The 25,829-nt window shown below is 36.1% G+C and overlaps 2 protein-coding genes across 17 annotated transcripts in view; one reads left to right on the forward strand and one right to left on the reverse strand.

The window, feature by feature from the left end:
• Positions 1–25,829, reverse strand: part of Mp (collagen XV/XVIII-type protein multiplexin) — a 622,917-nt gene that overhangs the window by 207,236 nt on the left and 389,852 nt on the right. For all 15 annotated transcript variants that reach the window (XR_012479230.1, XM_074243321.1, XM_074243325.1 and 12 more), the window contains one exon: positions 18,009–18,104. Coding sequence is in view for 14 of the 15 variants with exons in the window: in XM_074243321.1 (XP_074099422.1) it covers positions 18,009–18,104 (96 nt within the window). In the remaining variant the exon portion in view is untranslated. The remainder of the gene's footprint in view (positions 1–18,008; positions 18,105–25,829) is intronic.
• LOC141527723 (uncharacterized) lies at positions 5,899–7,759 on the forward strand. Of its 2 annotated transcripts, XR_012479233.1 has the most exons (3): positions 5,899–6,385; positions 6,772–6,998; positions 7,613–7,759. XR_012479233.1 is itself a non-coding variant. In XM_074243350.1 (2 exons), exons 1-2 carry the CDS (start codon positions 5,972–5,974, stop codon positions 6,880–6,882), a joined length of 525 nt encoding a protein of 174 aa, XP_074099451.1. In that variant the 5' UTR covers positions 5,899–5,971; the 3' UTR covers positions 6,883–7,190. The 2 variants fall into 2 exon arrangements, 1 of the variants encoding a protein (XP_074099451.1); XM_074243350.1 differs by lacking the exon at positions 7,613–7,759 and having other exon boundaries at positions 6,772–7,190.

Below are 25,829 nucleotides of genomic sequence, written 5' to 3' on the forward strand. Positions count from 1 at the left end.
TGGAATCTCACAATATTTTTCGTAAATATGACGTAAAATTGACCTGTCTTATGATATAATTTTCACATCCCGATGAAAAACGTTTGGATCCAATCATATATGAGTGGATCTCGATATATCTGTTTATATCTAAATACATCCAAATTTTTGATCTCGCTAGATATAAGCATATATTATCATATCTACTGAGATCCAACTATAAATGGGCAGATATGAAGATTTATATCCAAGCAGATATAATCAGATCTAAACCTATATAAGTATATCTACTCAGATCTAACTATACATGAGCACATATAAAGATTTATATCCAAACAGATATAATCAGATCTAAACATATATAAGTATATCTACTCAGATCCAGCTATACATAAGCACATATGAAGATTTATATCCAAGCAGATATAATCAGATCTAAACATATATAAGTATATCTACTCAGATCTACCTATACGTGAGCTCATATAAAGATTTATATTTAAGCAGATATAATGAGATCTAAGCATATATAAGTATATCTACTGAGATCCAACTATAAATAGGCAGATATAAAGATTTATATCCAAGCAGATATACTCAGATTTAAACATATATAAGTATCCTGAATCGTTGAACTGCCGACGTTTTCTTGGGAATAAGACGTAAAATAGAGGGTTTTTTGTATAAATATACGTGAATATCCAATTAACGTTAGGAAATGGACAATAACCATGCAAGAAAATGCAAATTATAATATATTATCTAAAATATATACTATCACATATTTAATAAATTTATTTTCAGGTAGTGGATCGAAGTTTACGACTATTATTTTTTTTTGTGGTACGCAACTTTTTGGAAAAGTTGTTGTCTTAAAATATTGAGATTAACAATTATATGTAACTAATCGAGTTTAACTAATTTAACATGCAGGTGAAAAGGTAAAATAATAAATACACAATTATGTATCACGTAAATGTTTTTTGCATTAAATGAAATATTTTATTATTTGGATATAAATTATTGATTCATCTATTAAAAACAAAAATGATGAGTCACCAAACTTGTTTCCACAAATTTGGTCTTTTGCAAATATAGTCACCTACTTTAATAACCTGAGAGATTGATTCTAAATCTGATAATTTGATAAGTTGATAATCGTTTATTTGTTTAACAGGAATTATATGTTTTACTTTGGCCTTTGTTTTAAAATGGAAGAAAATTTTTTCATGTTCAACTTTCAAAGTTTGTAAAATTATATAAAATTCATTTTGTATTTCAAAAAAATATCTTATTAGCCCATATAATATACAGTTATTCATCTTTATTTTTACATTGGAGTTATTTATTTTAGTTTCCTTGTAAAAATTAGACGTATAAATGTCACAGTTAATTTTAGCACGCGTATAAAAATTTGTAGATTTTAGATCTATCCCATCTGAAATCAATAATGATTTTTCTAATTCATTTAATTGAAGTAATTGTGTTTTCATACATTTACCTAGAAGCTCATAGTTTGTTGATGAATTTGTTTCAAGTATGTCGTTGTTTTGCGACGCTACACGATTTTTTAGAATACAAATACCTTGTGCAATGGTTACATTGTTAACTATTTCCTGGCTCATATTTTTATTGCCATGTACACTGCTGGCTATGTAGCCATTATAATTCTCAAAACAAAAAGCTGATGTAGATTGCAAAGGTCCCCAACGTCTAACACATAAAACGAGATGTTTCAGTTGATGCATATTATACGTAAGTTCTCGGTCACTGAAAAGAATCGGTACCTCGTTGATAAATATTTCGAGTAAACTCTCTGCTTCTTGAAGATCATCTTCTGTAATTTCATTTTGCAGTAAATTAAATAGAGCAATAATAAGAGTTAGTAGATGTTGTAGATAACGTTGTGGTAGATAATCTCTAAGAGCTGGAAGCGCATAAAATAATATCAAATTATAATATTCAGATGCTTTGAAGTATGTAATTTGCGCTAGTGATCTAGGCAATCGATTGAAGTATGCCGGTGGACGAATATTTTATGAAATCATTTATTTCTGACATTGAGTTCTTGATGCTCCAAGGGCCCGATTTATTTGTATAAATATTAAAAAGCTGTTTTACAACTCCAAGTAAAACCGAGTGCATATACTCTGGTACCAGACATGTACCTAAGTTAAGTAGAGGTAAAGTACAGAGTATAGATTCCCCAACTACCCCTCGTACATGGGTCTTTCGTAAGTGTGGAACTTGCTGTTGAAATGCTCTTAACTGTTCAACTTGTTTTATCATTCTTTCACCATCTCGTAATCTGGCATTGCTATCAGCTGGGTATATGCGAACACGTTTTTTTTTCGTTGCTAATCGTTTAGACTTGACTGTTCGCACTTCGCAAATATTACAACCATAATGACCGTTGAAGTTTAGAACTTTTTGAAGACTTGCTCTCGCTGGAGCATCAGCAATAAATAATGGAGCAACGATTTTCGAAGTCATACGTTCCTTAGTTTCTGGATCGATCCAATCAATACCACTCTCAAATGCATTTTGAATCTTCAAGCTCAGAGGTTTTAAAAAAATATTCATAGGTGGCTTCAAGTCCTTATCAAGCCAAAGACCTAAATTTATAATGTGCGATTCTCTTAAATAGTAAGGAAGCTCTACGATAGTGCATAATAGTGGCCAGCAATGACTTTTTGAACTCTTAACCAACGAAAGCCCATCAGTATTTAAAACTAATGTCAAGTCATATTCACCTCTATTCAGTCGAGAGTTTACTCTGATGTACTCAGAACCATCAACAATGTCACTAATTACACTATTTGTTCGTAAAGTTGGCTTATTTAATTTTTTTCTCAATTGACGATATTCAAATAAATATTGAATTTGACTAATAATGTCAAATTAAAAAAAAAAAAAGCATTTCTATCTACATTAGCATTACATGATAAACATTTCAATATTCTAGAATCACTTCCAATATAGCTTATACATATTTTACAATAGTAATGCTTGAAAGTTCTACATGGAGTTGCAATCTTATGTACATATTGAAACAATTTATAAACTGATTTAGGCATTTTGTTATCTTGTGGCAGAATATTAAGCTGCATTTTTAAAGTTTCGGCCAAAGCTGATTTGCTAATATTATGTTTAATATAATAATCGAGCAAATCAAAAACACATTGGTCTACAGAGATTGAGCTATTTTCATGTAGCATCAATAAACTTGCTCTCTCAGTGTTGAGATTTGAAATTTCGTTGTCATTAATTTGTGAGATAGTTTCATGATCATTATCACTGTAAATATTATCATCATCGTCGTGGTCAGATAAATAATTATCTAGCTCAGTGTCGCTAGCAGACTGATTATTATTGGAATTGCTACTCGAATTTTCGTGGTCTTCAGAAGAACTTCCGCTATCACTTGAAATATCATTTTCTGAAAAAATATCCGCTCCAAGACAGTTTTCATAATTATCATAAATATTTAAATTTTGTGAAACAGCTGAATTATTTGAGTGAATAAGGAGCTACTTTTCATCTGTTCTAGCTTTCTTCTCGTTAATCCTATACAAAGTCCGTAGAGGTATCTAAAAACAAAACGATAAGAATAAATTTATTTTGTGTAAAAAATAAAATAATATACATCAAGATTCAAGATGTATTCATCATTTTAATTTGAGTAAAAAATTTTATCTAGTCGATAAAAAATATCGTGTTGAAAACGTAAATACTCCAAAGGTTAATTTAAAGTTATTACAAAAATAAATATCAAGGATACTTAGAAATAGTGTCTATTATGTTTCTGTTACATTAAATAAAATAAATTAGTTAAATCTTGTATATATACATACCGGATGTGATGCATTTAAATTATAAAGTTTATACTTTTTTCTTGGAGGTGACGATCTATTATCATCTGAGGACGACATAGTTTGCTACTATACAATTATTGTATTTTATTATTTTCCGTTAAATTGGAAAAATAATTGAATTTTCACTTGAAATCAAAATTATCTTATGTATAATTCTCAACTTAAGATTCAAACTTAACACGAGGTCAATCACGACCTGTATTTACACTCAAATATCTATCAGTGCAGTTTATCACAAAATTCAATTATTTCATCTATTTGATTATTATAGCATTTTTACTATTATAAATCACAATAATGACTTTTTAATAAATTTTGAGTTGTTAAAAGAAAATGAAAAATTTACTCCAACATCATGAACTTACAATCCAGTACGGAAAAGATGGCGTCTGTGTTATTGAATAATAGACTATACATACAGTATATTCGCGTGTTACGAAAATACCCGATCTCCACAAACCGAACCTTTCCGAAACTCATACTTGCGTGTATAGTGTATTGCCTATTTTGCATAAGCACTATAGTTCATTTCTAAAATGGCGTTTAATTAAATCAGTTATTGTTTAATATTGCGTTTTATTGTTCATTGAATTTCCAAGTTGATTACATTTTTGGTTTGAAATAAATAATTGCAGTTATTAAAAATTCAAAATTTAGAACATTGGTGGTTATAAATTAAACCTCTAAAATGTTTATTATTTCGTGCGATGATGACAATTCGTATTGTCTAGTGCATGATAAAGATGTCATTCAAGACGATGAAGTATCAGCCGGAGAGGATGATACTATTATGTTTTACTACAAAAAAAAGTTTGCTATGGTAAAATCGTTTTTATTCAGGTAAGAATTTTTTTATTAGGATTTTATCAAAAAATATTACAAATGTACAATGTACAATGTACTTGAAGATCCAAACGTTGCGACAACTATTTTTTCAAACCTGCATTATTTTAAAAATTTTCTGCGACAACATCCGGATCTTCAGGTTTATCTTTGTTCACGTCTGTATCAAGTAACCTTATAAAATTTAGTTTAAATTTATGACTAATATACTTTTGTTGTTTTTTATAACTGTAGGAAATGACGATGAGATAGATGCTAAATGGGTAGAACTCACAAAGCCTAGAAATAGAAAACTTGATAAACTCAAATTTGACAAAAAAGCAGAACTGTCCGATGAAAAATGTCGTCAAGGTCGAAAAAGAAATTCATCAAAAGTGTCAGCTAAGGAAGATGATAAACGCTCTCATAAGTTGGAAACCCCAGTAAAAAAAGTAGTAAGCATGCAAATATTTTACAATTTGTTTAATATGTTGAGAATTTAAATTATAAAAGCAAAAATAGGCTTCAGATAAATTTTTTATTTGTGTTCAAAAAATAGTTGTTAAAGACTTGAAAATTTTGTCAATATTTTTGGATATATGTCAAATCTATAATCTGTTATACGCTTAAATTTATTTTATAAACATATATGACTGAATTTAGAAAATATTTATGAGCTTTCAGACTAAAAAAACCAAGTCATTAAAATGTAATGAGTTAAAAATAAGAAAATGCACACATAAAAGATTAAAAAATTTGCATGAACTTTTTTTTTTAATATTTCTCCTTAATTATTTATTCTTTTATAATTCTGTATTATTACATGTTTTTCTCATTCACTCTCATGAATATATGTTTATATTTTCCTCTTTATTAAAATCAAAAATCGTCAGACTTTCTCTTTTTTATGTCACATCATTAGCATTTATTTTTTTTTTGCATGCTACTATGTAATGATTAATTATATTATTTATTTCTCTTATTAGAAGGAGCCACGTAAAAAAACCGAGCCCAAAAATCTGGAAGCTAACCAAAGTTCTTCACAAGAAAACAGTCTTACTCAAGAAGACTATAAGAGAATGTATTTAGATCTGCAAAAAAAAATGGATGATGAAAGAAGTAAGTCGCAATAAAAATTTATGTACTTTGGACATCACATTTTTTTTCTAGTTTATTTTTTCGGCTACTTTTTTTTTTGAATGTAGTTTAAAAATTGCTCGACTGTTATATACAAAATCTATTCATAATCTTTTAAAAATGATTGTCAAATTTATGATTAACTTCAAATAGTTATAATGAATTGTTATTATTACATAAATTTTTTATTTTTATTAGAATCTTCTAATGTGAAAAATAAAAGTCCTGGGTTAGCGATAACTTCCAAAAGAAAAAATAAATCTTCATCTTCGGAGACCGAGTCTTTTAATTCATCTACTGAAGATCCATTCATGGACACTTCTAAATCTGATGATACCGGCGGTGAGAGTACTTTAGGCGAGAATGACAAAACTGAAACTGAAGCTGAAAATAATTCTTTAGCTGATGAACTTGGAGAAAAAGAAAAGTCAGCTGGTGAAAAAGAAATTGGTGCTTCAGCTATTGAAGATAATTTGGGCAATAAGAGTAAAAATAAAACTGATATTGAAGCAACGCAACCAGAATATTATGATGAGAATATTCAACTTTTAGGCCCTAATCATGGAGAAAAAGTATGTTAAACGTTAATATAAATTTTTGAAACTTATTCTTTCCAGACATTTATTGAGTTTGTTATACTTTTGAGAAATTCAATTACTTCAATTATTCTTGTATTTACGATTTTCAAAAAATTTAGCCATGCATGGTATATATTTTTTTGATCAAACTCCAAAATTTTCTAAATTTGATTTATTACTTCAATATTAAAATTCAAAATAATTTCTCTTTGCGCTAATAGTTTTCTGACTGAAATGATATTACGTATTAGATTAATTAACTCATAAAATTTAATTTCAATTTAACTTTTATTGTTGATTTCTTATTTGGCGTTCGATTGACATATTAAGATTTAGTATAGTCTCTACTTTGCATTATCATTGATATATTTTTGTTGTAGATGATTGAATTTGTGCCAAATATCTTTTGCATAAAAAAAAAAATTAGATATTGGTCAAGACAGTGGGGAAGCGACGGTCTTAGCACGTTGTTTGATGGAAGGGATTTTTAAACAAGAAGAGCTATTACGTTGTACATTCAGTGGTCAAGCTGCTCGCGCACAAGGCCCTGAGAAAAACAAGAAAAAAGTAGAACCGCTTCACCATGCAGCTAAAACGGCTATAATAAGTAAGCTCTAATAAGTGCAATGGAACTTTGATTTAATTCCGCAGGTTGATGAATTGTTTAATTAAATAAATAGTAATAGTGATTAAGGTAGTTGTCGTGGTACAATATTGTCAAAAAATTAGAGATTATACGCGCCGCAAAAGTATATGAATTTGTAAGCTAAGTAATCCATGATTTTTACACAAGACTGTACCCGCGGAGACGTAAACTATACAGTATTCATATATAGAGATATACTCTATGTATACTTTTTCATAAATTTTTGAACTTTAATCCGTTGTATATAAATAATTAGACGGTCAAAAATTAAAAAAAAAATTTTTTTTAACTCACAACAAATACATTAAAAGACTGTCAGTTTTTTGAAAGTTTCTGACAATTAGTTTTTTTTTTTATAACTAAAAAACTGGTACAGAACTGCAGAGAGCGTATGCAGTCAATGTTAAATATCCAATTTTTAATTGAATTTATCTCGGGTTATAAGCGGTCAATCGACTTCAAATTTTAAGGGTAATTGTATCACCATGTCCTTAATAAGTATACAAAAATTTAGAATTTTCTGACGCTATGCCTTAACCACGACAACTACCTTAATCAAGTTTATTCTATTCTAGAGTATGCATTAAACTATTCAAAGGAGCATGGCTGGAAAAAAAAAATTAAAAATGGCGAATCAACACCTTATAATGAAAGTGAAATCAAGAGATCAATGACCCAGCGCATTGGCGAAATTAAACGAGAACATGCGAAAAATCTTCAGATAAAACCACCCACTGCACCGTAAATTATGATTTACCCTTTCTGACACACGTTAATTTGATAACTAAAATATTAATGTTTTATCGATTATTTAGTTTTTTAAACGTTTTCTTTTTTCTTACTGCTAATTTTGACTTACGTTATTCAAACCATATAAGCTGAATATTTCAATAAAGATAAGCGGAATATCATAATAAAGAAATAAAATAAATAAGTGTCATCAATGGTTTTAAAATATTCATTTATATTTTATACGTAAATATCAATTACTTAATAAGAGTTATATATGTTCGTTAAAAGTATTTAGAGTTGATAACAATAAAATGTGAGTAAATATCAATTACTTAATAAGAGTTATATATGTTCGTTAAAAGTATTTAGAGTTGATAACAATAAAATGTGAGTAAATATCAATTACTTAATAAGAGTTATATATGTTCGTTAAAAGTATTTAGAGTTGATAACAATAAAATGTGAGTAGATTTATAATTAAAATGGTTTAAAGTTTAATATACTTATTATACTTGTATTCATTTTCATGTTGTGAAATTTTTTAAAATGTAATTTGAGGTAAATTATTTTGAAGATCGACGTTCACAAAGATCTGCTTGGATATGCTTGGATATTTTAGGATATAGTGAGATCTACTTGAATCTATCTCGATATTTTAAGATCAGTTTAGATATACCTAGACACTCTTGGATATAGTAAGATCTATTTGGATCTCTTTGTATATTGTCAGATCTGTTTGGATCCGTTTGGATCACGCCAAAATTTGGATCCGAGCATATCTGACTGTTTAGATCCAATTATATATGCTTGGATCCAAACGTTTTTTATCGGGATCATACTGGAATAAGTCTATTACTTCTTTATGATATCACGGAAATGACTCAGATATTACGTACAACTAACATCATATATAAACTACAATATTACGTAATATTAATGCCATCATTGTATGTCATAAAAACGTAAGTTTAACATCATGCGTTTAATCGCTAAATATTAGTGAAAATTAATTTGAAATTTTTTAAGAACCAAGAAGAAGTAAACAGCTGATTTAAGCCATTAACTTGGAAATTTAAGCCCATTCTTAATTACAAAAATTAGGAATACGGTAGACCCTGAAGGCCATCCGTGCAACTTCCCGCTAATTCCATGCCTAGGTGCATAAAACTGCACTAATGATGTTTTTGAGCTCTTCGAGCTCAAAAATACAATTGATGTGTAATTTTGTGCTCTTCAAGCTTAGAAGTCTGATAGAAGTATCATAGAACAATATTCTTTAAATTTTCAAACCGCACTAACTTTTCAATAAATCAACCGATTTTCACGCGGTTGACAGAATTTGACGCAATTTTTTTAGTTTCATGATGAATCTTCAAGTTTGAATTGATAAAACTAGGAAATTTGGAGTAATTCCAAAAAAACACTTTTTTTGGTTTTCTTTCGTTCACGATATCTCTCGAACGAATCAACCGATTTGACCAGATTAGCGACGATCGGCGTGGTTTTTCAAGCTTGAAAGACAAGTTTTTGAAGTTGATCCATAGAACCGTTTAAAAGATATTTCAAAAAACCACTTTCAAAAATGATTTTTTTCTTATTTTTTTTTTTGAGATTTTTCAAGATTTCTTAAAATCTATCAGTCCGAATCGGTTCAAATTCTCGGGAAATCTAAGTTCTAGGGAACTCTTTAGAACACCGTTTAGTTCGTTCCGATCGGTTCAGTCGTTCAAAAGTTATAAACGAGTCACACACACACACACACACACACACCTCGTGTCGGGCTTGCTGGGTCCCACATCGGGCGCCTCCTCAGGTGGCGGATAGGAGAATGCTCGTCATACCTGCACGCCAGATACGTCGGGTACCGAGGAAATAAAATACTCGGGGTGGACCAAAACCTTGCAAAAAAAAGATGATATGAAATGTCGGAAAACATTCAAACATCGTCTACGGTGCAGAGGGGGGATACCTCAGTACCCGCGAGGGAAGGCGTACAAACGGGCCTGAACTCGTCGTTATCAAGCGACCGTTTGAACAGCAGAGTGGACCCTATGGCTCTGCCGTCTAGCAATGCTACAGGGAGTACTGAAACAGCTCAGATGGAAGTAGACGCACAGCAAACAGGCCTTCCTCCAAAAAGTGGAAGACCTGTTGCTCCCGTCAACACTAACACGTATCGAGGGAGGATCAACTCTCTACCGACTGTCACCGGCCAACAATCGCTAATGGAACGGCTCGGTAGCAAGATCGAAGAGTTGACTGAGTTTATAAAGGATAAGAGAGATCTCCATCATGAACTCAGAAAATTAGTAGCGTCCATTGCCACCGCATATAAGTTGGCCAACAAACCAACATCGATGTCGGCGACAACCACGCAAACATCTCCGGAGATGACTACAAAACCACAAGCGTTATTGGTCACTCCTGAGAAACCACAGCAAGGAAAAGAGAACAAAAAGAAGAGGCCGCTGTCTACACCCAGCCCCTCCTCTGAAATTGACAAGCCAGCACAGAAAAAGACAACCCGGGATAATGTTTGGATCAAAGTGACTCGGCAAAAGAAAACGAAGGAAAGAGAAAAGGGACCAGGGGCAAAACTTACTGAAGCCCAAAACCAGCTAAGTAATGGTGGCTCAAAGAGACCAAGAAGGAAAACAACAAGAACGAAGGCTGTGCTTGTCCAACCAGCTGAAGGGCAAAGGTACGCTGATCTCCTCAAGGAAATCAAGGCCAAGGTTAGCCTGACAGCGACTGGAGTAAACATAAGGTCTATTAAAAGGACGAGGCACGGAGGTGTTCTCCTCGAAATGGCTCGAAAGACCGAGGATAGCAAGGCTTTCACCGATGCAGTTAAGTCAGCCACTGCAAACATCGGCACGGTCAAGACGCTAACACCAACAACAACGATCGAGATCCTTGACTTGGATGAAATCTCTACCGAGAGCGAAGTCCGTGAAGCACTCAAGCGTGAATTTACTGACAGCCTAGAGATCAAACGAGTAAATTTGACAAAACCCACATCACGAGGCAATCGAGCAGCCTTCTGCGAGATCGACGAAGCCAATGCGACTAAGGCCCTCAACAAGACCCGTATAAAGATTGGCTGGGTTAACTGCCGTATACGCCAAGTTGCAAAAGTAACCCGCTGCTTTAAATGTCTCGGGTTCGGTCACCACACACAGCAATGTTGGGGACCAGATAGAAGCACGTGCTGCTTAATAATAATTCTTACATTGATAAAATATTGTCGACCTCTTCCCAATCAATTAAAAATGATAATTTACTCTAATCATCCATATTTTCCGGTGCAAACGGAAAAAAGGTTACAATAAAGTATACTAACCCAAAAAAAATGTAAAGTACTGCAATTACAATGAGTGTTACGCAAACTATTTTATTGTCCAACAACATTTTGAAGTTATATTATAAAACAAGTTTTTCCGCTACAAATGTGGCGGAAAAAATCACAAGGCCGTAAACTGCACTGAGAAGCCAAGTTGCTTCCTCTGCACTCTGGACAAAGATGCCAAAGATGGTCTATGCCATATTCCTGGTACCGGAGTTTGCAAGGCATTCCGCACAGCACCTGCAGAAGCCACGAGAGGTCAAAAATGACACGCATACTACAGGGCAACCTGAATAGGTGCGCCTTAGCGCAAAACCTGCTGCGCCAACGTGTCTTCGTAGACACGACTGACATCTGCCTTATCTCCAAACAATATCTGAATATTCAGGATATAACATGGTTCGCTGATAAATCTGGCACGGCAGCAATCTGGATCGTAAACTCGAAAAAGGTCACCGTCAACTACAGCGGAAGTGAAGAGGGCTTCGTCTGGATCAAAACCCCCAAGACCTACTTTGTAAGCCTCTATCTTTCACCCAATGAAGGGATTAGTGTATTTCGCCAGAAAATGGTAAACATAGAGGACGCTATCGGCAAGTTCAACGGAGAAGTCATCGTAGCTGGTGATTTCAACGCGAAATCGGCTGAATGGGGCGCTGAATGCTCGGACACCAGAAGAGACGAAGTAGCGGACTTCGCAGCAAGAACGGACCTCATAGTGCTGAACACCGGTACTACTACGACCTTCAGAAGACCAGGATACCGGGAATCTATCCTTGACATTACGTTGGCGACCCCAAGGATTGCGAATATGATTGAAGGCTGGACCGTATCCGAAGAATATAGTGGCAGTGATCATCAGTATGTGACATTTAGTGTTGGACTAGCACCCAATCCGCGTTCGCGGCATGACAATAAACTGCGGAAGTGGAATGCTAGGAAGCTTGATGAAGAAGCACTGCGAACATCCTTGAATCAGAGCTTGTCTACTGAACGGAGTAGCCTGATTCCAAGTCCCCGCAAGGAGACGGAAACAATAGTCTCAAAAGCGATGGAACTGATTGTTGCCTCGTGTGATGCCTCAATGCCACGGCTGAAAAAGCAAGGCTCCCATAGGCCGGCATACTGGTGGTCACAAGAGATAGCAGAGCTTCGAAAAACATACCACAAGCTACGTCGAAGAGCAACGAGAGCTGCGAAGCATTCTCTCGACCAAAATAAATATTCGATGGAGTACAAGCAGGCCAAAAAGGCTTTGAATAAAGCTATTAAAGCGAGTAAAGCAATATTGTGGAAAGAGATCTGCAAGGACCTCAACAATGACTTCTGGGGTAAGGCCTACCAAATCGTAACTAAACGAGTTGGAAAGGCTTTGACAGAAGCGCCAAAATGTCCTGCCTTGATGAACAGCATCGTGGCGGAGCTGTTTCCCAGAGACCCGCTCCGGGAGAAGAGACATTATGCGAAAAATGACAAAACAACACCCTTTACCACCAAGGAACTGCAACACGCGGCAAAGACTATCAAGACAGGAAAAGCACCTGGTTTTGACGGCATACCGACATCTGTCATCAAGATTGTAGCCCTGGAGTACCCAGACATACTCTTAAGCGCTTACAATGCCTGTCTGACAACCGGCACGTTCCCTAAGATCTGGAAGCGGCAGAGATTGGTCCTTTTGGACAAGGGAAAGGGAGCCCCTATAACACCTTCGTCGTTCAGACCACTCTGCATGCTGGACATTGCCGGAAAGCTGCTCGAGAAGCTCATTCAAGGGAGGCTACGCAATGACATTGATCGTGCTGGAGGTTTTGCCTTTAACCAACATGGCTTCCGGAAAGGACGATCAACAATCGGTGCAATTCAGAAGGTAACGGAGATAGCAAGAGGAGCATGGTCTGGTAGTCTCAAAGCTCGCAAGGTCTGTCTTCTCCTAACATTTGACGTTAAAAACGCCTTTACCAGCGCGAATTGGGAGGATATTTTAGACGCTATGGAGCACAAATTTGACGTGGAGCCAGAAAATCTGAAAATAATCGACTATTACCTTGATGAGAGAAAGCTGATTGTGGAAACAACAGAGGGCTATCAAGAACATGACGTAACGGCTGGCGTGCCCCAAGGCTCAATTGTCGGGGCCGACCTATGGAACGCTGACTACGACGAGCTCCTGCGAATTCCGCTGCCGAAGCAGGTGGAACTCACGGGCTTCGCGGATGACGTCGCGGCTACGATTGTAATAGACAGTGCCGAGGAGACAGAACTGCTAGTTCGAGACACCACTGATGCTATCGAAACCTGGCTTGAGAAACACCACCTAAAACTCGCCAAGCAAAAAACAGAGATGGTTGTCCTGACTCGACAAAAATGGTTTCCAAAACCATTCGCTGTGGACTTGGGAGGAACATCACTCACGTCAACAAGGGCCCTGCGCTATCTAGGGGTAATGATAGACGAGAAACTATCTTTCCGTGAACACCTCGACAGTGCATGCAAGAAAGCCAGCAAGACTGTGTCTAGCCTAGCACGAATTATGACCAACACCATGGGACCAAGAACAAAAAAGAGAAGAGTTCTTCTAGAAGCAGTCCACTCGGTACTGCTTTATGGAGCGGAGATATGGGCAGACATATTAAAGCAGAAGACCTACCGGCGAAAGATAGCAGTAGTACAGCGGCGAATCGCTCTCAGGGTTGCCTGCGCCTACCGCACAGTTTCAGAAGCGGCTGTATTGGTCATTGCGGGAGCCGCACCCATCGACCTATTAGCGTTCGAAAGAGCAAAACTCTACGACGCTAAAATCGGCGGCGAAAACATGAAGGAAGCAAAAACGAAGATAAAAACGGAAACGCAGCAAGAGTGGCAGGACCAATGGACGTCGGGAGAGACAGGCAGATGGACAGCGCGACTGATCCCAAACATCAACGCCTGGCTCTCTCGGAAACACGGGGACACGGATTTTTTCCTGACCCAACTACTAACAGGACATGGGCAGTACAACGCCTATCTCTTCAAGATGGGTTTACACAACACACCAACATGCAAATACTGCCCAGTTAAAATCGACGACGCCGAACACACATTCTTCGAGTGTGCTCGGTGGAAGGACTACAGAAGAAACACCGAAGAGATCATTGGCACCAGGCTCTCCCCCTCAAGCCTGGTGACCTATATGATCAAACAAGAGAAAAACTGGTTTGCTGTTGCAGCTTATGCACAGCACCTCCTGAAAGACAAAATCGCAGAAAGAGACCAGTAGCCAGGAGTAGGCGTCGTGAGACGCAGCACGGCTGAATTGAAGTAATGCTAACGCGGTTCCAATCCAGTCCTCTCCGTACCATCTAGGGGAGAGGGGAAGAGGAATGTTTTTTTTTAGTGGGTAAAAATCTCCACACTACCGACTATCGATATCTGCCGTAAGATGGGCGATAGAGTTAACGATTGCGGTGTCTTTTAAAGATCTTTTTTCGTACCTCTTCTTAAAAAAAAAAAAAAAAACACACACACACACACATAGTGACAACATCGCGGGGGTAGTCAGGGAAGCTTCCTGTGACCTTCAAACGTTGAGATCTGATGAAAACTCGATATCTGCAAAACGGGGTGAAAACAGTAACTTCCCGATTTCTGAAAATCTGAGATTTTTAGCGGGAAGTTAAAAATGTATAATTTTTTAATATTAGTGAATGTATTTAATATAATAACAAATATACAAAAAATTATTCATTTATGTTTTTAAGAAAAATACATGGAATTAAATACATGTTTGATATAAATTTTCTACATCTACGCTAGTATATTTCCATACACTGGAGAAAAAAAATCTTAATTCTAAGCTACATTTCTTTGGACCAAGAATATATTAAAGATGACTAAAAATTTCGTGAATGAAGTCAAAATTTCTTGAGACAAAAGAACTTCTTCTTGCACCAATATAACTTCGGCCTCCATCAAAATTTTCTTGGAGCAAGAAATACTGTTTTTTTCGGTGCATGTGTTTGTCACAAATTTTTTTTATATGAATTTAGGTACTTTTACATATTGCAAAAATATTTTCGACTTCATTCAGTATAAATGACTTGGTTTGAAAATAATAACAAAATACCGTGTAAACTTGATGTGTCATTAACTCTAAATTTTTAAACCGTCACGCGATGTATAATTTCTTATGATTTTACGTCAAGAAATTAGATTTCTGTCATTTAAATATTGCGCTATTATTTGAAAATAATTTTTTTACATTATTGCTGCTACTTATGAAACATTGAATTAAAAATAATTCATATTTCCATGATTGTCATTGACAAGACTAATAGTATTTTACATTAACTTTCATAATGTTGTTAGTATGTTACAGAAATTTAAATTTCAGAATAAAAATTGAAATTAAAAAGAAATATATATTAAAAAAATGTTATTTTTAACAAAGTTGAAATTTAAAAAAAAATTACAAATTTCGAAAATTAAAATTTTGAATAAGAAAAATACAAATTAAAAATACTAAATTTTTGGAAGAAATTAAAATAAAAAAAATCGAGTTTCGAAAAATTAAGTAAGTATTAAAAAATATTTAAATGACACGGATATATCGTTTAATCTGGAGAAATTCTACACAAAACGACTATGTAATGTTCTCTGAGTCCGTTTTTACACGAAAATTTTTGAAAGTGTAAGATTCAATCAATTTTTATGAAAAATTGTGAAAATTTATGAATTACCTATTTATTACCGCAAGTTTCACAAGCGATCCTTTTATAAGAGTTTTTACAAAGTTTTATGGAACTTTTAAAATTTAATGAAATCTTATGAAATTATGTAAATTATTAGACTTCAATTTTATACAATTTGTAACGTAGATTTTTCCTAGCGGTAGATCTTCACGGCAAATTATAATTCAGTACATTACACTTCGTCCATCTCAGCCATTTCTCAATCCTCCAGGAACCCCGACAGGCGCCAGCCGACTTTTGTTTCACCGGTATCTGCAACCGGAATACGATAAACTTAAATTTTATGTTTCTAGTAGACCAAGAGCGGTCTTGACGGTAACGGAATACCTCAGTGTCAGTTATGCTGGTTAGGGAGAGAGAGTCGTGGTTCAGTCTCTCAGAGGAAGTAATTTCCTTCCAAAACGTGACTAAACGATAGCTAGTACACTAATCGGCACTCTCAAACTAATACTCAACCTTATTATTCGGAAAATAAATTAAATCGATATCTTAAATATCGCGGAAGCAGTCCTAAACGAACACGATACAATGAAAATGGCTTGGGCCATTGGTCTATGGTAGCAGCATGCGTGAGGCAGGCCAGCTCCGAAACGAGAGACTCACTCAGCTCTCAAACACGATACTCACTCAACGAGAGCTGGCAACCGACTCTCTTTATGATACACATCTCATGCTGCCGAGCAGCGACGGTACGTCATACTTTTACGTCAAGAAGTGTGAAGTAATGAATCACGTATGACTCATTCGTGACTTATATCCCTCATTAAAAAATAGAATTAGAAAGAATTAAAAATGATTCCATTTTTAATCATTTTGAATCCTTTCTAATCCTTCATATCCTTTTTAATACTATCTCTTATGGGCATGTAACATATGAGGTCATTTTTAACTTTTTTTTTTAATGAAGAATCTTACGTAAATCCTGACATAGCCCAATATCATTTTGACGCTACATTGACGTAAACGTGTTTACTAAGTACCCTGGTTAAAAAAGAGAATTGAAAAGAATTAAAAATTGAATGCATGCTCTTAAATTCTTCTTGGAGAATTAAATATGATTAAAAAGACTTCGGGATTATAAGTTTTTTATTCTATTTAATCGTCCGTGATAAGTTGGTATTAAATTATTTCAAATTCTGATTCACTCTCTTGTATTCTCTTTAAGAACGAAATTGTGACATCATTTTAGAATAAAAAAGGATTAAGCTTTTTTTAATCCTCTTTTAGTCTCTCGAATTCTCCACGAGGTAAAAGTCGCAATATTTTTAACTTCCCGCTAAGAAAATTGAAAATTTTCAAAAATCGGGAAGTTATTGGTTTCACCCCGTTTTTCGAAAATCGAGTTCTCATTAGATCTTGACGTTTTGAGGTCCTAGGAAGCTTCCCTGACTATTCCCGCGATGATGTCAGTGTGTGTGCGCGCGCGTGTGTGTGTGTGTGTGTGTGTGTGTGTGTATGAAATTCTCATAATTTTTGAGTGGCTATACCGATCGAAATTAGGCTAACGACGTTCGAAAAATTTTGTTGCTAATTTGATTTCTATCATAACTAGATTTTTTGTGAGTTTGATTCGATTTGGTTCGGTGGATTTTGAGAAATCTCAAAAATTAAATTTTCGAAAAAGTGTTTTGGAACACCTTTTAAGCAAAGGCATTGATCAAATTCAATATCTAATAAACCTTTAACATAAGAAAACAACGTCGATTGCTGCAAATTGCATTAGAATCAGTCAATTCGTTCAAGAGATATTGTAAATTTTGAAAATTTTTTGCTCTACATAACTCTAAAATTTCTATTTGGATCGTTTTTGATGTAAGAAAACAATTATGAGTCCTTGAAAAACTGCGTCGAATGGTGGAAACCTCATCGAAAACGATTGATGTGATCGGAAAATCTCGCGAATTATAAATTTTCACAAAAGTATGTTTTCAACAACCACTAGATTTTGAAGTTCGAAGAGCTTGCAATAGTACAAAAGTTGTGTTCTCTAGCTCGAAGCACCAGAACGTATAATTTATCGAACGCTTTAAATTGGTACTTAGCGGAAAGCTCTAGGGATGGCCTGCAAGATCAACCGTTTTCAGGTGTCTTTTTTTTTGGATCGTTTTGTCAAAGTCTTGACTAATGTAAAAATTATTCACTATATCTTAAAAACATGCTTACCGCTAATGTGTTTCCATACGACCCAGATACACCAGCTGCACCTTTTTCTCCTTTAGGTCCTACATTTCCAGGCAATCCTGGAGATCCTGGTCGACTCTAAAATAATAATTAATTAACATGATTAACTCTTAACTCAGCAGTGACATCTATTGTGAGCGTACCTTTTGTGTGTAATTCTTAACCAAGTAGCAATATTGAATAACATATAAATATGATTTAGAATCGATAATGCTTCGATACTGTAGTATCTATCAAATCAGAAGCTAGATTTTGATCTGACAATAGGTTGTCCAACCTATAGGTTGTAAGCTTTAGTGAGTAATATTGTACCCTCATTCAGATACTATCTATGACTGTATATATCTTTTAAAAGAGTATAAATGACGTTAGCAGAATATTTGTATGACATAAATTTATTAGTCTAGTCGAGAAATGAGTTTTCTGAAAAAAATCGTTAGACCATTCTTAAAAATATGGCAATTAGTGCATTAGACTCAGAATTTCATTCTGAGAAAAGAGTATTTTTTAATTTATCCGCCATTAAAAATTTCATTTGTTATAAACAAAAAACGAAGAGACAAGAAAGGATGTGAAGAAACTTAATTTTTATTATTATCTATTTTATTAATTTATTGTTTATGTTGAAACGGGATGTCGTTTGCTCGTTGGTCGCCCCTTTTATTTACTTAAGGGCGCCACTGGATTTTTGGACTCAGTATCCAGAACTGGACCAGAACATGGAGTATAGGTCAGGATCGTGAGAGATTGTTGAAAGGAATCAAAATTTAAACACAGAATTTCATTTACAAAATTATTTATTTATCCATTCCTTCTTACAATTGAAGTAAAGGCCAATATAACAATATATAAAAATTCGCAGGATAAACACATTCACACACAACTCTCGTACGTTTATATTTCTCGCTGTCTAGCTGACCCTCACGTCGCTGTAGTGCCCGCTGTCCACTAGACCCTCACGCTATTCTATCTACTTCGCGCTGTCCCACGGACCCACACGTTACTCTACGAGATCTACCCCGAAGCCAGAGGTGTATACCATGAAACCGAGGTAGACTCTTTACGCATACACAACCACACCAATTATAAATTCCATAATGACAATAATACGATAAATGATTTCCCATTAATAAAATAATTTCAATTCTTACTTCTTAATTTTGATTTCTTATCTCTTATATATCGTTCCTAAATTTCTACTTATAATTTTCCTAATTATTAAATAAATGCTGTGTTCTTAATATTACAACAATAATTATTGAATTCCAAAAGTTCTTTGTATCTTGAATTAATCCTATTTTCCCAAATCCGAGAATCTTCGAGCTAATCATTTTAGTTCCCGTCCCTCCGCTAGAGCGCGCCGAAAATACTGAACTGTTCGCTTGACGATTCTTATTCCGTAATTGTATAAGCAAAAATAATGACAGGGAAAACTATTCCTTTAACGGATTCTACATGTGAGTGTTGAGTCGCTGGATTTAAAACTCAATTAATATTCCTTGCTCTGGTGCACTGAGATAATAGTAAGGTAAGTTTGATTTAAATTGACCGATTAATTATTGGTTAATGTGTTGCGCTGGCTACACATTGATCCGTAATTAACCGTATTCCCGGTACTCGGACCTTCTGTAAGGGTACTGTGGTGAAATTATACCGTGTAGGTGGTGCAAGAAGGATCCTATCCGCTTGTATCTGGGTAAAAAGGTCAGGACTCCTGGTGGACGGCGAATCACCAGGATATGGGATATTAACATTGAAAATTATTAGCTCGTGTTTGCACAAATGGTAATGTCGGAATCCGAAAACTAGTTTACCGATCGTCACAAATAATTACTAGATTGATTTACCGACAGTATAGATTTAAGTTATCTAAGAATCTTGATTTAAATACTTATTAAAGTCATTGTTATTTATTCTAATTTACTATTTAAATTGATTAAATTTGTATTTAATAAATATTTAATTATTGAGTTAATTTTTTATAAAACGAGAATAAATTTAAATTCTATTTTGTTAAACCAGATTAAATATTTATAAATTATTATTTAAAATGAATTAATAAAATTTGTTATTAATAAAGAAGTTAATTAATTAATTTCTAGTATTATTCAAATCTTAAGTTTTTTTTTTTTTTATCCAAATAAACATATTCTTCATTAAAAACGACCCTGGTATCCGACGAGCTTAAGAGCTGGAGAATAAACCATTACAAGGAAGTCTTCGTTTTGTAGCTATAACTTCAAAAACATTAAATATATTTGAAATCTAAAAGAGGGGAAAATTTTAGTAACATGAGTATCGACTCCCAGAGTTATAGCTCCATTATTTTTAATTTTAATTTAATATTGAAAGTTGGGTTCCGCGCAGCTGTTTCGGTGACTAGGCGTGATCACCAGGCAAAGTATGCAACACAAAATGATTTTTTAATCACATTCAATATTAATTTAAAAATCTAAATAAACTATAGTGTCATCGAGACACTTGAAGGAATATAGCCCGGCAAAAAATAGTTTTTTAGCTTGATTTTTGGTGAAATTGTTTAATTGTTAATTAACAAATTTTTCGGAGACTTGAGTTTTGATAAAATCTCTCATAAAAGTTTGTAAAATGTGTCGGTAAATTTTTTTTCTTTTGGGTGCTCTTGGTATATAAATAATAAACAAAATTCCGTTGGAAAAGTTTATAAAAGCTTTTTTATTTGTTTACAATGATTTTTCAAGGTTATCAGAAATTCAAGCGTCCGGACAATGTTATAAAAAAATTTTTTTATATTAATTCTTTAATTTTGATTGTTTTTGTATTAATATAATGCGTTTAGTAGCTTGACTGAAACTTTTTTAACATTAATTGTTTAAAAATTTGTTATAAACAAATAGACAAACTGAATATTTTTTAGAAATGTTATCTGTCATTTTATTGTCTTAGTAAAATAATAATTAAAAATAAATAATTGTTTTCTTGAAAAAATTTTTTAATTGTATATAATTGTTTTTTTTTCATTTATTCACCATTTAAATTATTTATTAAAAAATCATTTTGTTTCAATTATCATTTACAATTTTTTAAAAAAATTAAAATTAAAAAAAATGATAGATGATTAAAAAAAATTAATTTACTGATCTCAATAAATAATTAGTTTAAAAAAATTATTGCTTTTAGCCAATAATGATAATAAGAACATATAAAAGTTGCGATTTTAATTCAAAAATATCAATTGGTCAGCGTTTACCACTCGCATTCGAAATTTTACCATTCCGCGGCGGATAACTGGTACGGTCGGTAACGGCACGTTATCTTACGAGTACGCGGGAAACCAAAGCTCGAGGTAAGTACCAGCTCGCGCTCGTCGATGGCACGTCGGTCGGCTCGCTGTGGATTCTAAGGGAATACACTATACCAAAAAATAACTAGACCAAAGTGATACGGTTATTATTATTTATTAATCAACAGAATATATTTAAATAATTAATTATTATTTTAACGAGCTTTTATTATCTGCAATTGCGTCCACAGTAGTAGTGGTTTTTTTCGCGGGATTTCTATATTATTAACCCAACTCCTAGTTCTTGACGCTTGGTGGTGTTGAGGCGTTTTTGGTTGCAGGTCGGCCGCCAGAGGCGTGACTGCGCTGACGGTACCGCCACATCCACTCCCCCCTGAGTTACTTTCCGCGGGAAGTTTGAATGTGACTTGGCGGGCGTAAGTCTTTTTCGGCTTGTCGAGCGACGACCCCCAATGATGTTGTTGCAAAGGTTCTGCTCCTGGTTCGGTTGCCGATTCTTCAGGATGGGTATCGTCATTTTTGCTAATGAAAGCTGGCTTGAGACGTTCGACAGAGATGTTTTTTTCAATGCCATCGACATTGACTTTGTAAACGAGGTCCGAGGTTCGTGTAATGACTGGGTATGGGCCAACGTATGGTGCTTCAAGTGGCGCTTTAACATGGTCACAACGAATGAAGACGTGTGAGCAAGTGGCCAAGTCTTTCAAAATGAAGATCCTGGCTTTGTTGTGGTGTGCAGTTGGTGTTGGTCGAATTCCACGCATGTGTTCACGAAATTTCTCGACGAAGATTTGTGGGTCCGGTGGCATCTCAGCCGTGACAAAAAATTCACCAGGAATCCTGAGGCATGTCCCGTACAGCATTTCCGCTGGTGTGGCTTGAATATCCTCCTTAAAACTAGTTCTTAGTCCTAATAATACTGTTGGTAGGATCTCAGTCCATGGTTTGGGTGAACACATTAGAGCGGCTTTGAGTGTTCTGTGCATCCTTTCAACAATTCCGTTTGACTGTGGGTGATACGGAGTTGTCCGTGTCTTGTTTGCTCCTACGAGCTGTGCCAGGGCTTGGAATAAGGCTGACTCGAACTGCGTGCCCTGATCAGTCGTGATTGTCACCGGAGAGCCGTAATGACAGATCCAATGTTCGTAAAGAGCGTTGGTGACAGTTTCAGCCGTCATATCTTTTATTGGTATTGCTACTGGCCATCTGGAAAATCGATCAATTATTGTTAGACAATAAGCATAATTATTTACCTGGGGCAGGAAGATGATGTCCATGTGAATGTGGTTGAACCGGGTGTCCGGAACATCGATGTGGTTAGGTTTGGTCTTATTGTGGCGGTGGACCTTGGCACGTTGGCATGCTAGACATTCTCGTGACCAGGCAGTGGCGTCTTTGCGTAAACCGGGCCAGATGAATTTTTCCCGTAGGTTTCTAGACGTTGTTCTTCCGCTGGGGTGGGATAGGTTGTGAATGACGTTAAATGCAGTCTTCCGAAGTGTGCGAGGTAGGTATGGTCTGACAATATTAGAAGTTATGTCGCAGTATACATCGATGCCGTCAATTGTAAGTTTCTGAAGCTTCAACGATGTTGAGTTTTGGGCTAGGTCTTTTAACTCGTCGTCGTTTTGTTGTGCTTGGTGAATGACCTGATGAGTGAGCGTTGATGGCATGTCAATTGCGTTGATTCGGGAGAGTGCATCTGCTACGATGTTTTCATCACCTTTGACATAGACTATGTCGGTTGTCAACTGTGAGATGAAGTCAAGTTGGCGCACGTGGCGTTCCGACGCCTTGTCTAGCTTTTGTTTGAATGCATATGTCAGCGGTTTGTGGTCAGTTTTAATGACTACTCGCCTGCATTCGAGGAGATGTCGAAAGTATTTAGCAGCTGCGAAGATTGCAAGGAGTTCTCGATCGTAGGTGCTGTACCGTTGTTCGGTTGCGCTGAGCTTGCGTGAGAAGAAATCAATGGGTTTCCACTTGTTGTCTTCTAGCTGTTCTAGTTTGGCGCCGATCGCCGTTGATGAAGCGTCTGTGGTTAATACCATCGGATCTTTGGATGATGGGAAAGTCAGCAAAGTTGTTGTCGCAAGTTGTTCTTTGCACTTGTTGAACGCTTCTTCTGCCTCGGTGTTCCAGGCGATCTTGATTTTATCATTCTTCTTGGATTCCTTGAGATAACTGTTGAGAGGTAGAAGAAGTTGTGCTGCATTTGGAATACTTTGACGGTAATAATTGGTCATTCCCAGAAATCGTCTTAGCTCGACGATGGTTTCTGGTTTTGGGTAGTTGTTGATTGCTTCAACTCGATCAGTTTTTGGTGTGTACCCGTCAGCAGTGATCGTGTATCCGAGGAAGTCGATCTGAGGTTGAGCAAAGCAGCATTTTTTTACATTAATTGTAACGTGGTGTTGGTTTAGTCTGTCGAGGAGAATTCGCACATGTTTTTCGTGATCTTCCTCGTTGTCTGAGAATACCAGGTAGTCATCGACGTAGAGAAACACAAAGTCGAGGTCGCGGATTATTGAATCGCCGTGGCGTTGGTAAGTTTGGGCAGCGTTTCTAAGTCCATAAGGCATGCCGAGATATTCGTAAAGTCCCCAAGGTGTGATGATGGCCGTTTTTTCGATGTCCCCTGGGTGCATGGGTATCCCCAGATAAGCCTTTTCGGCGTCGATCTTGGAGAAGATTTTCTTGTGTGCCAAACGTGGGAATAAGTCTGAGATGAGAGGTGACGGGTATGAATCAGGTTCAGTGATGGCGTTCAGTTGGCGATAATCGCCGCACATTCTCCAGGTTCCGTCTTTTTTCGAGACCATGTGGATCGGACTAGCGTATTGGCTGCTGGATGGTCTGATGATACCGGCATCGAGTAGTTCTTGGATTTGTTTCTTGGCTGCTGTGGCTTTTTCACCGACCAATTTGCGTGGTCTAGCTGTTGGAGGCGGACCATGCGTGATGATTCGGTGTGAATAACCCTTTTTATTCATACACGGTCTGCTGAGTGGTTTGGTGATGTTGATGTATCGTTTGAGTAGTTCAGCGTACTTGGAGGGAATCAGTGAACTGACAGTTGATATGTTGTAATGTTCAGTTGGTCCTGTTTCGCCTTTTACTGATAGCTGCGTCGTTGAATCAATTAATTGACGGTTTGCTATGTCAATTAATAGGTTGTAGTGTGCGAGGAAGTCTGCGTCGATTATTGGGGTTGGTATGTCCGCAATGATGAATGACCAAGGAAATTGTCGTCGTAAATTGAGGTTGATATAGACGGTCTCAGTCCCGTACGTGGTGATTTCTGATGAGTTTGCCGCGTACAAGGTGAGTATGTCCTGGTTGCGGTTTTTCCGGAATTTGTTGGCTGGCAGGATGGATACTACCGAGCCAGAGTCGACGAGGAATTTTAGTTGCGTAGTTATGTCGAAGATGTGAAGACGGAGCTCACGTGGTTGAGTTACCGTACTGTCGTCGACGGCTCCGATCGACGACAGTGGTGTTAGTTTTCCGAGTGCGTAAGCTTCAAGGTCCCGGAGAGCTTGCAGGGCATGGTGCACTTACGTGCTTCTGCTCCGAACTTGTTGTGGAAATAGCAGATGCCATTTCTGTTCGGCGTGGTTGACCTCGATCGTGAACGATGTCCTATCTGGAGTGATTGCAACATCTGTTGCAGTTGAGCGAGTTGCTGTTGAATTTGCTGCTGTTGCAAAGCGAGATGCTGAAGTTGTTGTTGTATGCTGAGTTGCTGGTTTCTTAACTCGTTGATGTCGTTCGAACCTTGGTCAATCGAATGTTGCATTTTCTGCAGTTGACTGTCTACAAGCAGAGGATTAGATGTGTAAGCCTTACCTGACGTGGCCATTACTGGTGTTTTCGGCGATATATCACAAAATCGGTCAGCGAACTCGGCAATTGCGTCAAGCGGTAGTGTACTCGAGGTTATCAGATACGGCTGTATCTGAGCTGGAAGCCGCTCGAGCCATAATTGTTGCAGTATGGTGTCATCGATGGACCCATTGGCAAGTTCCCGCATTTGCCGGAGAAGTTGGGTCGGTTTTTTGCCGTCGAGCTTAACTTCTCGTAGTAACTTGTTGACCTGCTTCTGCCTAGAGTCAGAAAGTCGTGCAATAACAGTTTTTTTAAGAGTTTCGTACTTATCTGCGACTGGCTCTTGTCTAATCAAGTCGGATAGCTGCTCGATTGTCTCGGGATCCAAGGCCTTGATGACTGTGAAGTATTTGATTCGATCGTCGTGGATGTTGCAGGTGAAGAATTCCGCTTCCGCCATCACAAACCAGAGATCAGGACGGGTTTTGCAGAATGTTGGCAGCGTAGGTCGTGACACATTGAATTGCTGATCCGGACGCACCATGCTGCTATACAAAAGGGGATTAATTGGGTACGTTACCGTTTGTTTACGTGGTGGTAGTTGAATTTTCGGTTTCGTTCCCGTATTCGTGTTGTTCTTTTTCTGGTCGTCTATTTTCAGGCTCTCAAGGATTTCTTGAGAGCTTGCGTTG

This window comes from Cotesia typhae, unplaced genomic scaffold (genome assembly GCF_013202065.1).
Source record: "Cotesia typhae breed Kobodo isofemale line unplaced genomic scaffold, CoteBio_Ctyphae contig_4, whole genome shotgun sequence".
NCBI classification, from domain to species: Eukaryota; Metazoa; Arthropoda; class Insecta; order Hymenoptera; family Braconidae; genus Cotesia; species Cotesia typhae.

Excerpts from the sequence above, each read along its gene's own strand:
- LOC141527723 (XM_074243350.1), top strand. The coding sequence starts at position 5,972 with ATGAATTGTTATTATTACATAAATTTTTTATTTTTATTAGAATCTTCT. Across the intron at positions 6,386-6,771 it reads GCCCTAATCATGGAGAAAAA|ATGATTGAATTTGTGCCAAA; the intron begins GTATGTTAAACG and ends TTTTTGTTGTAG.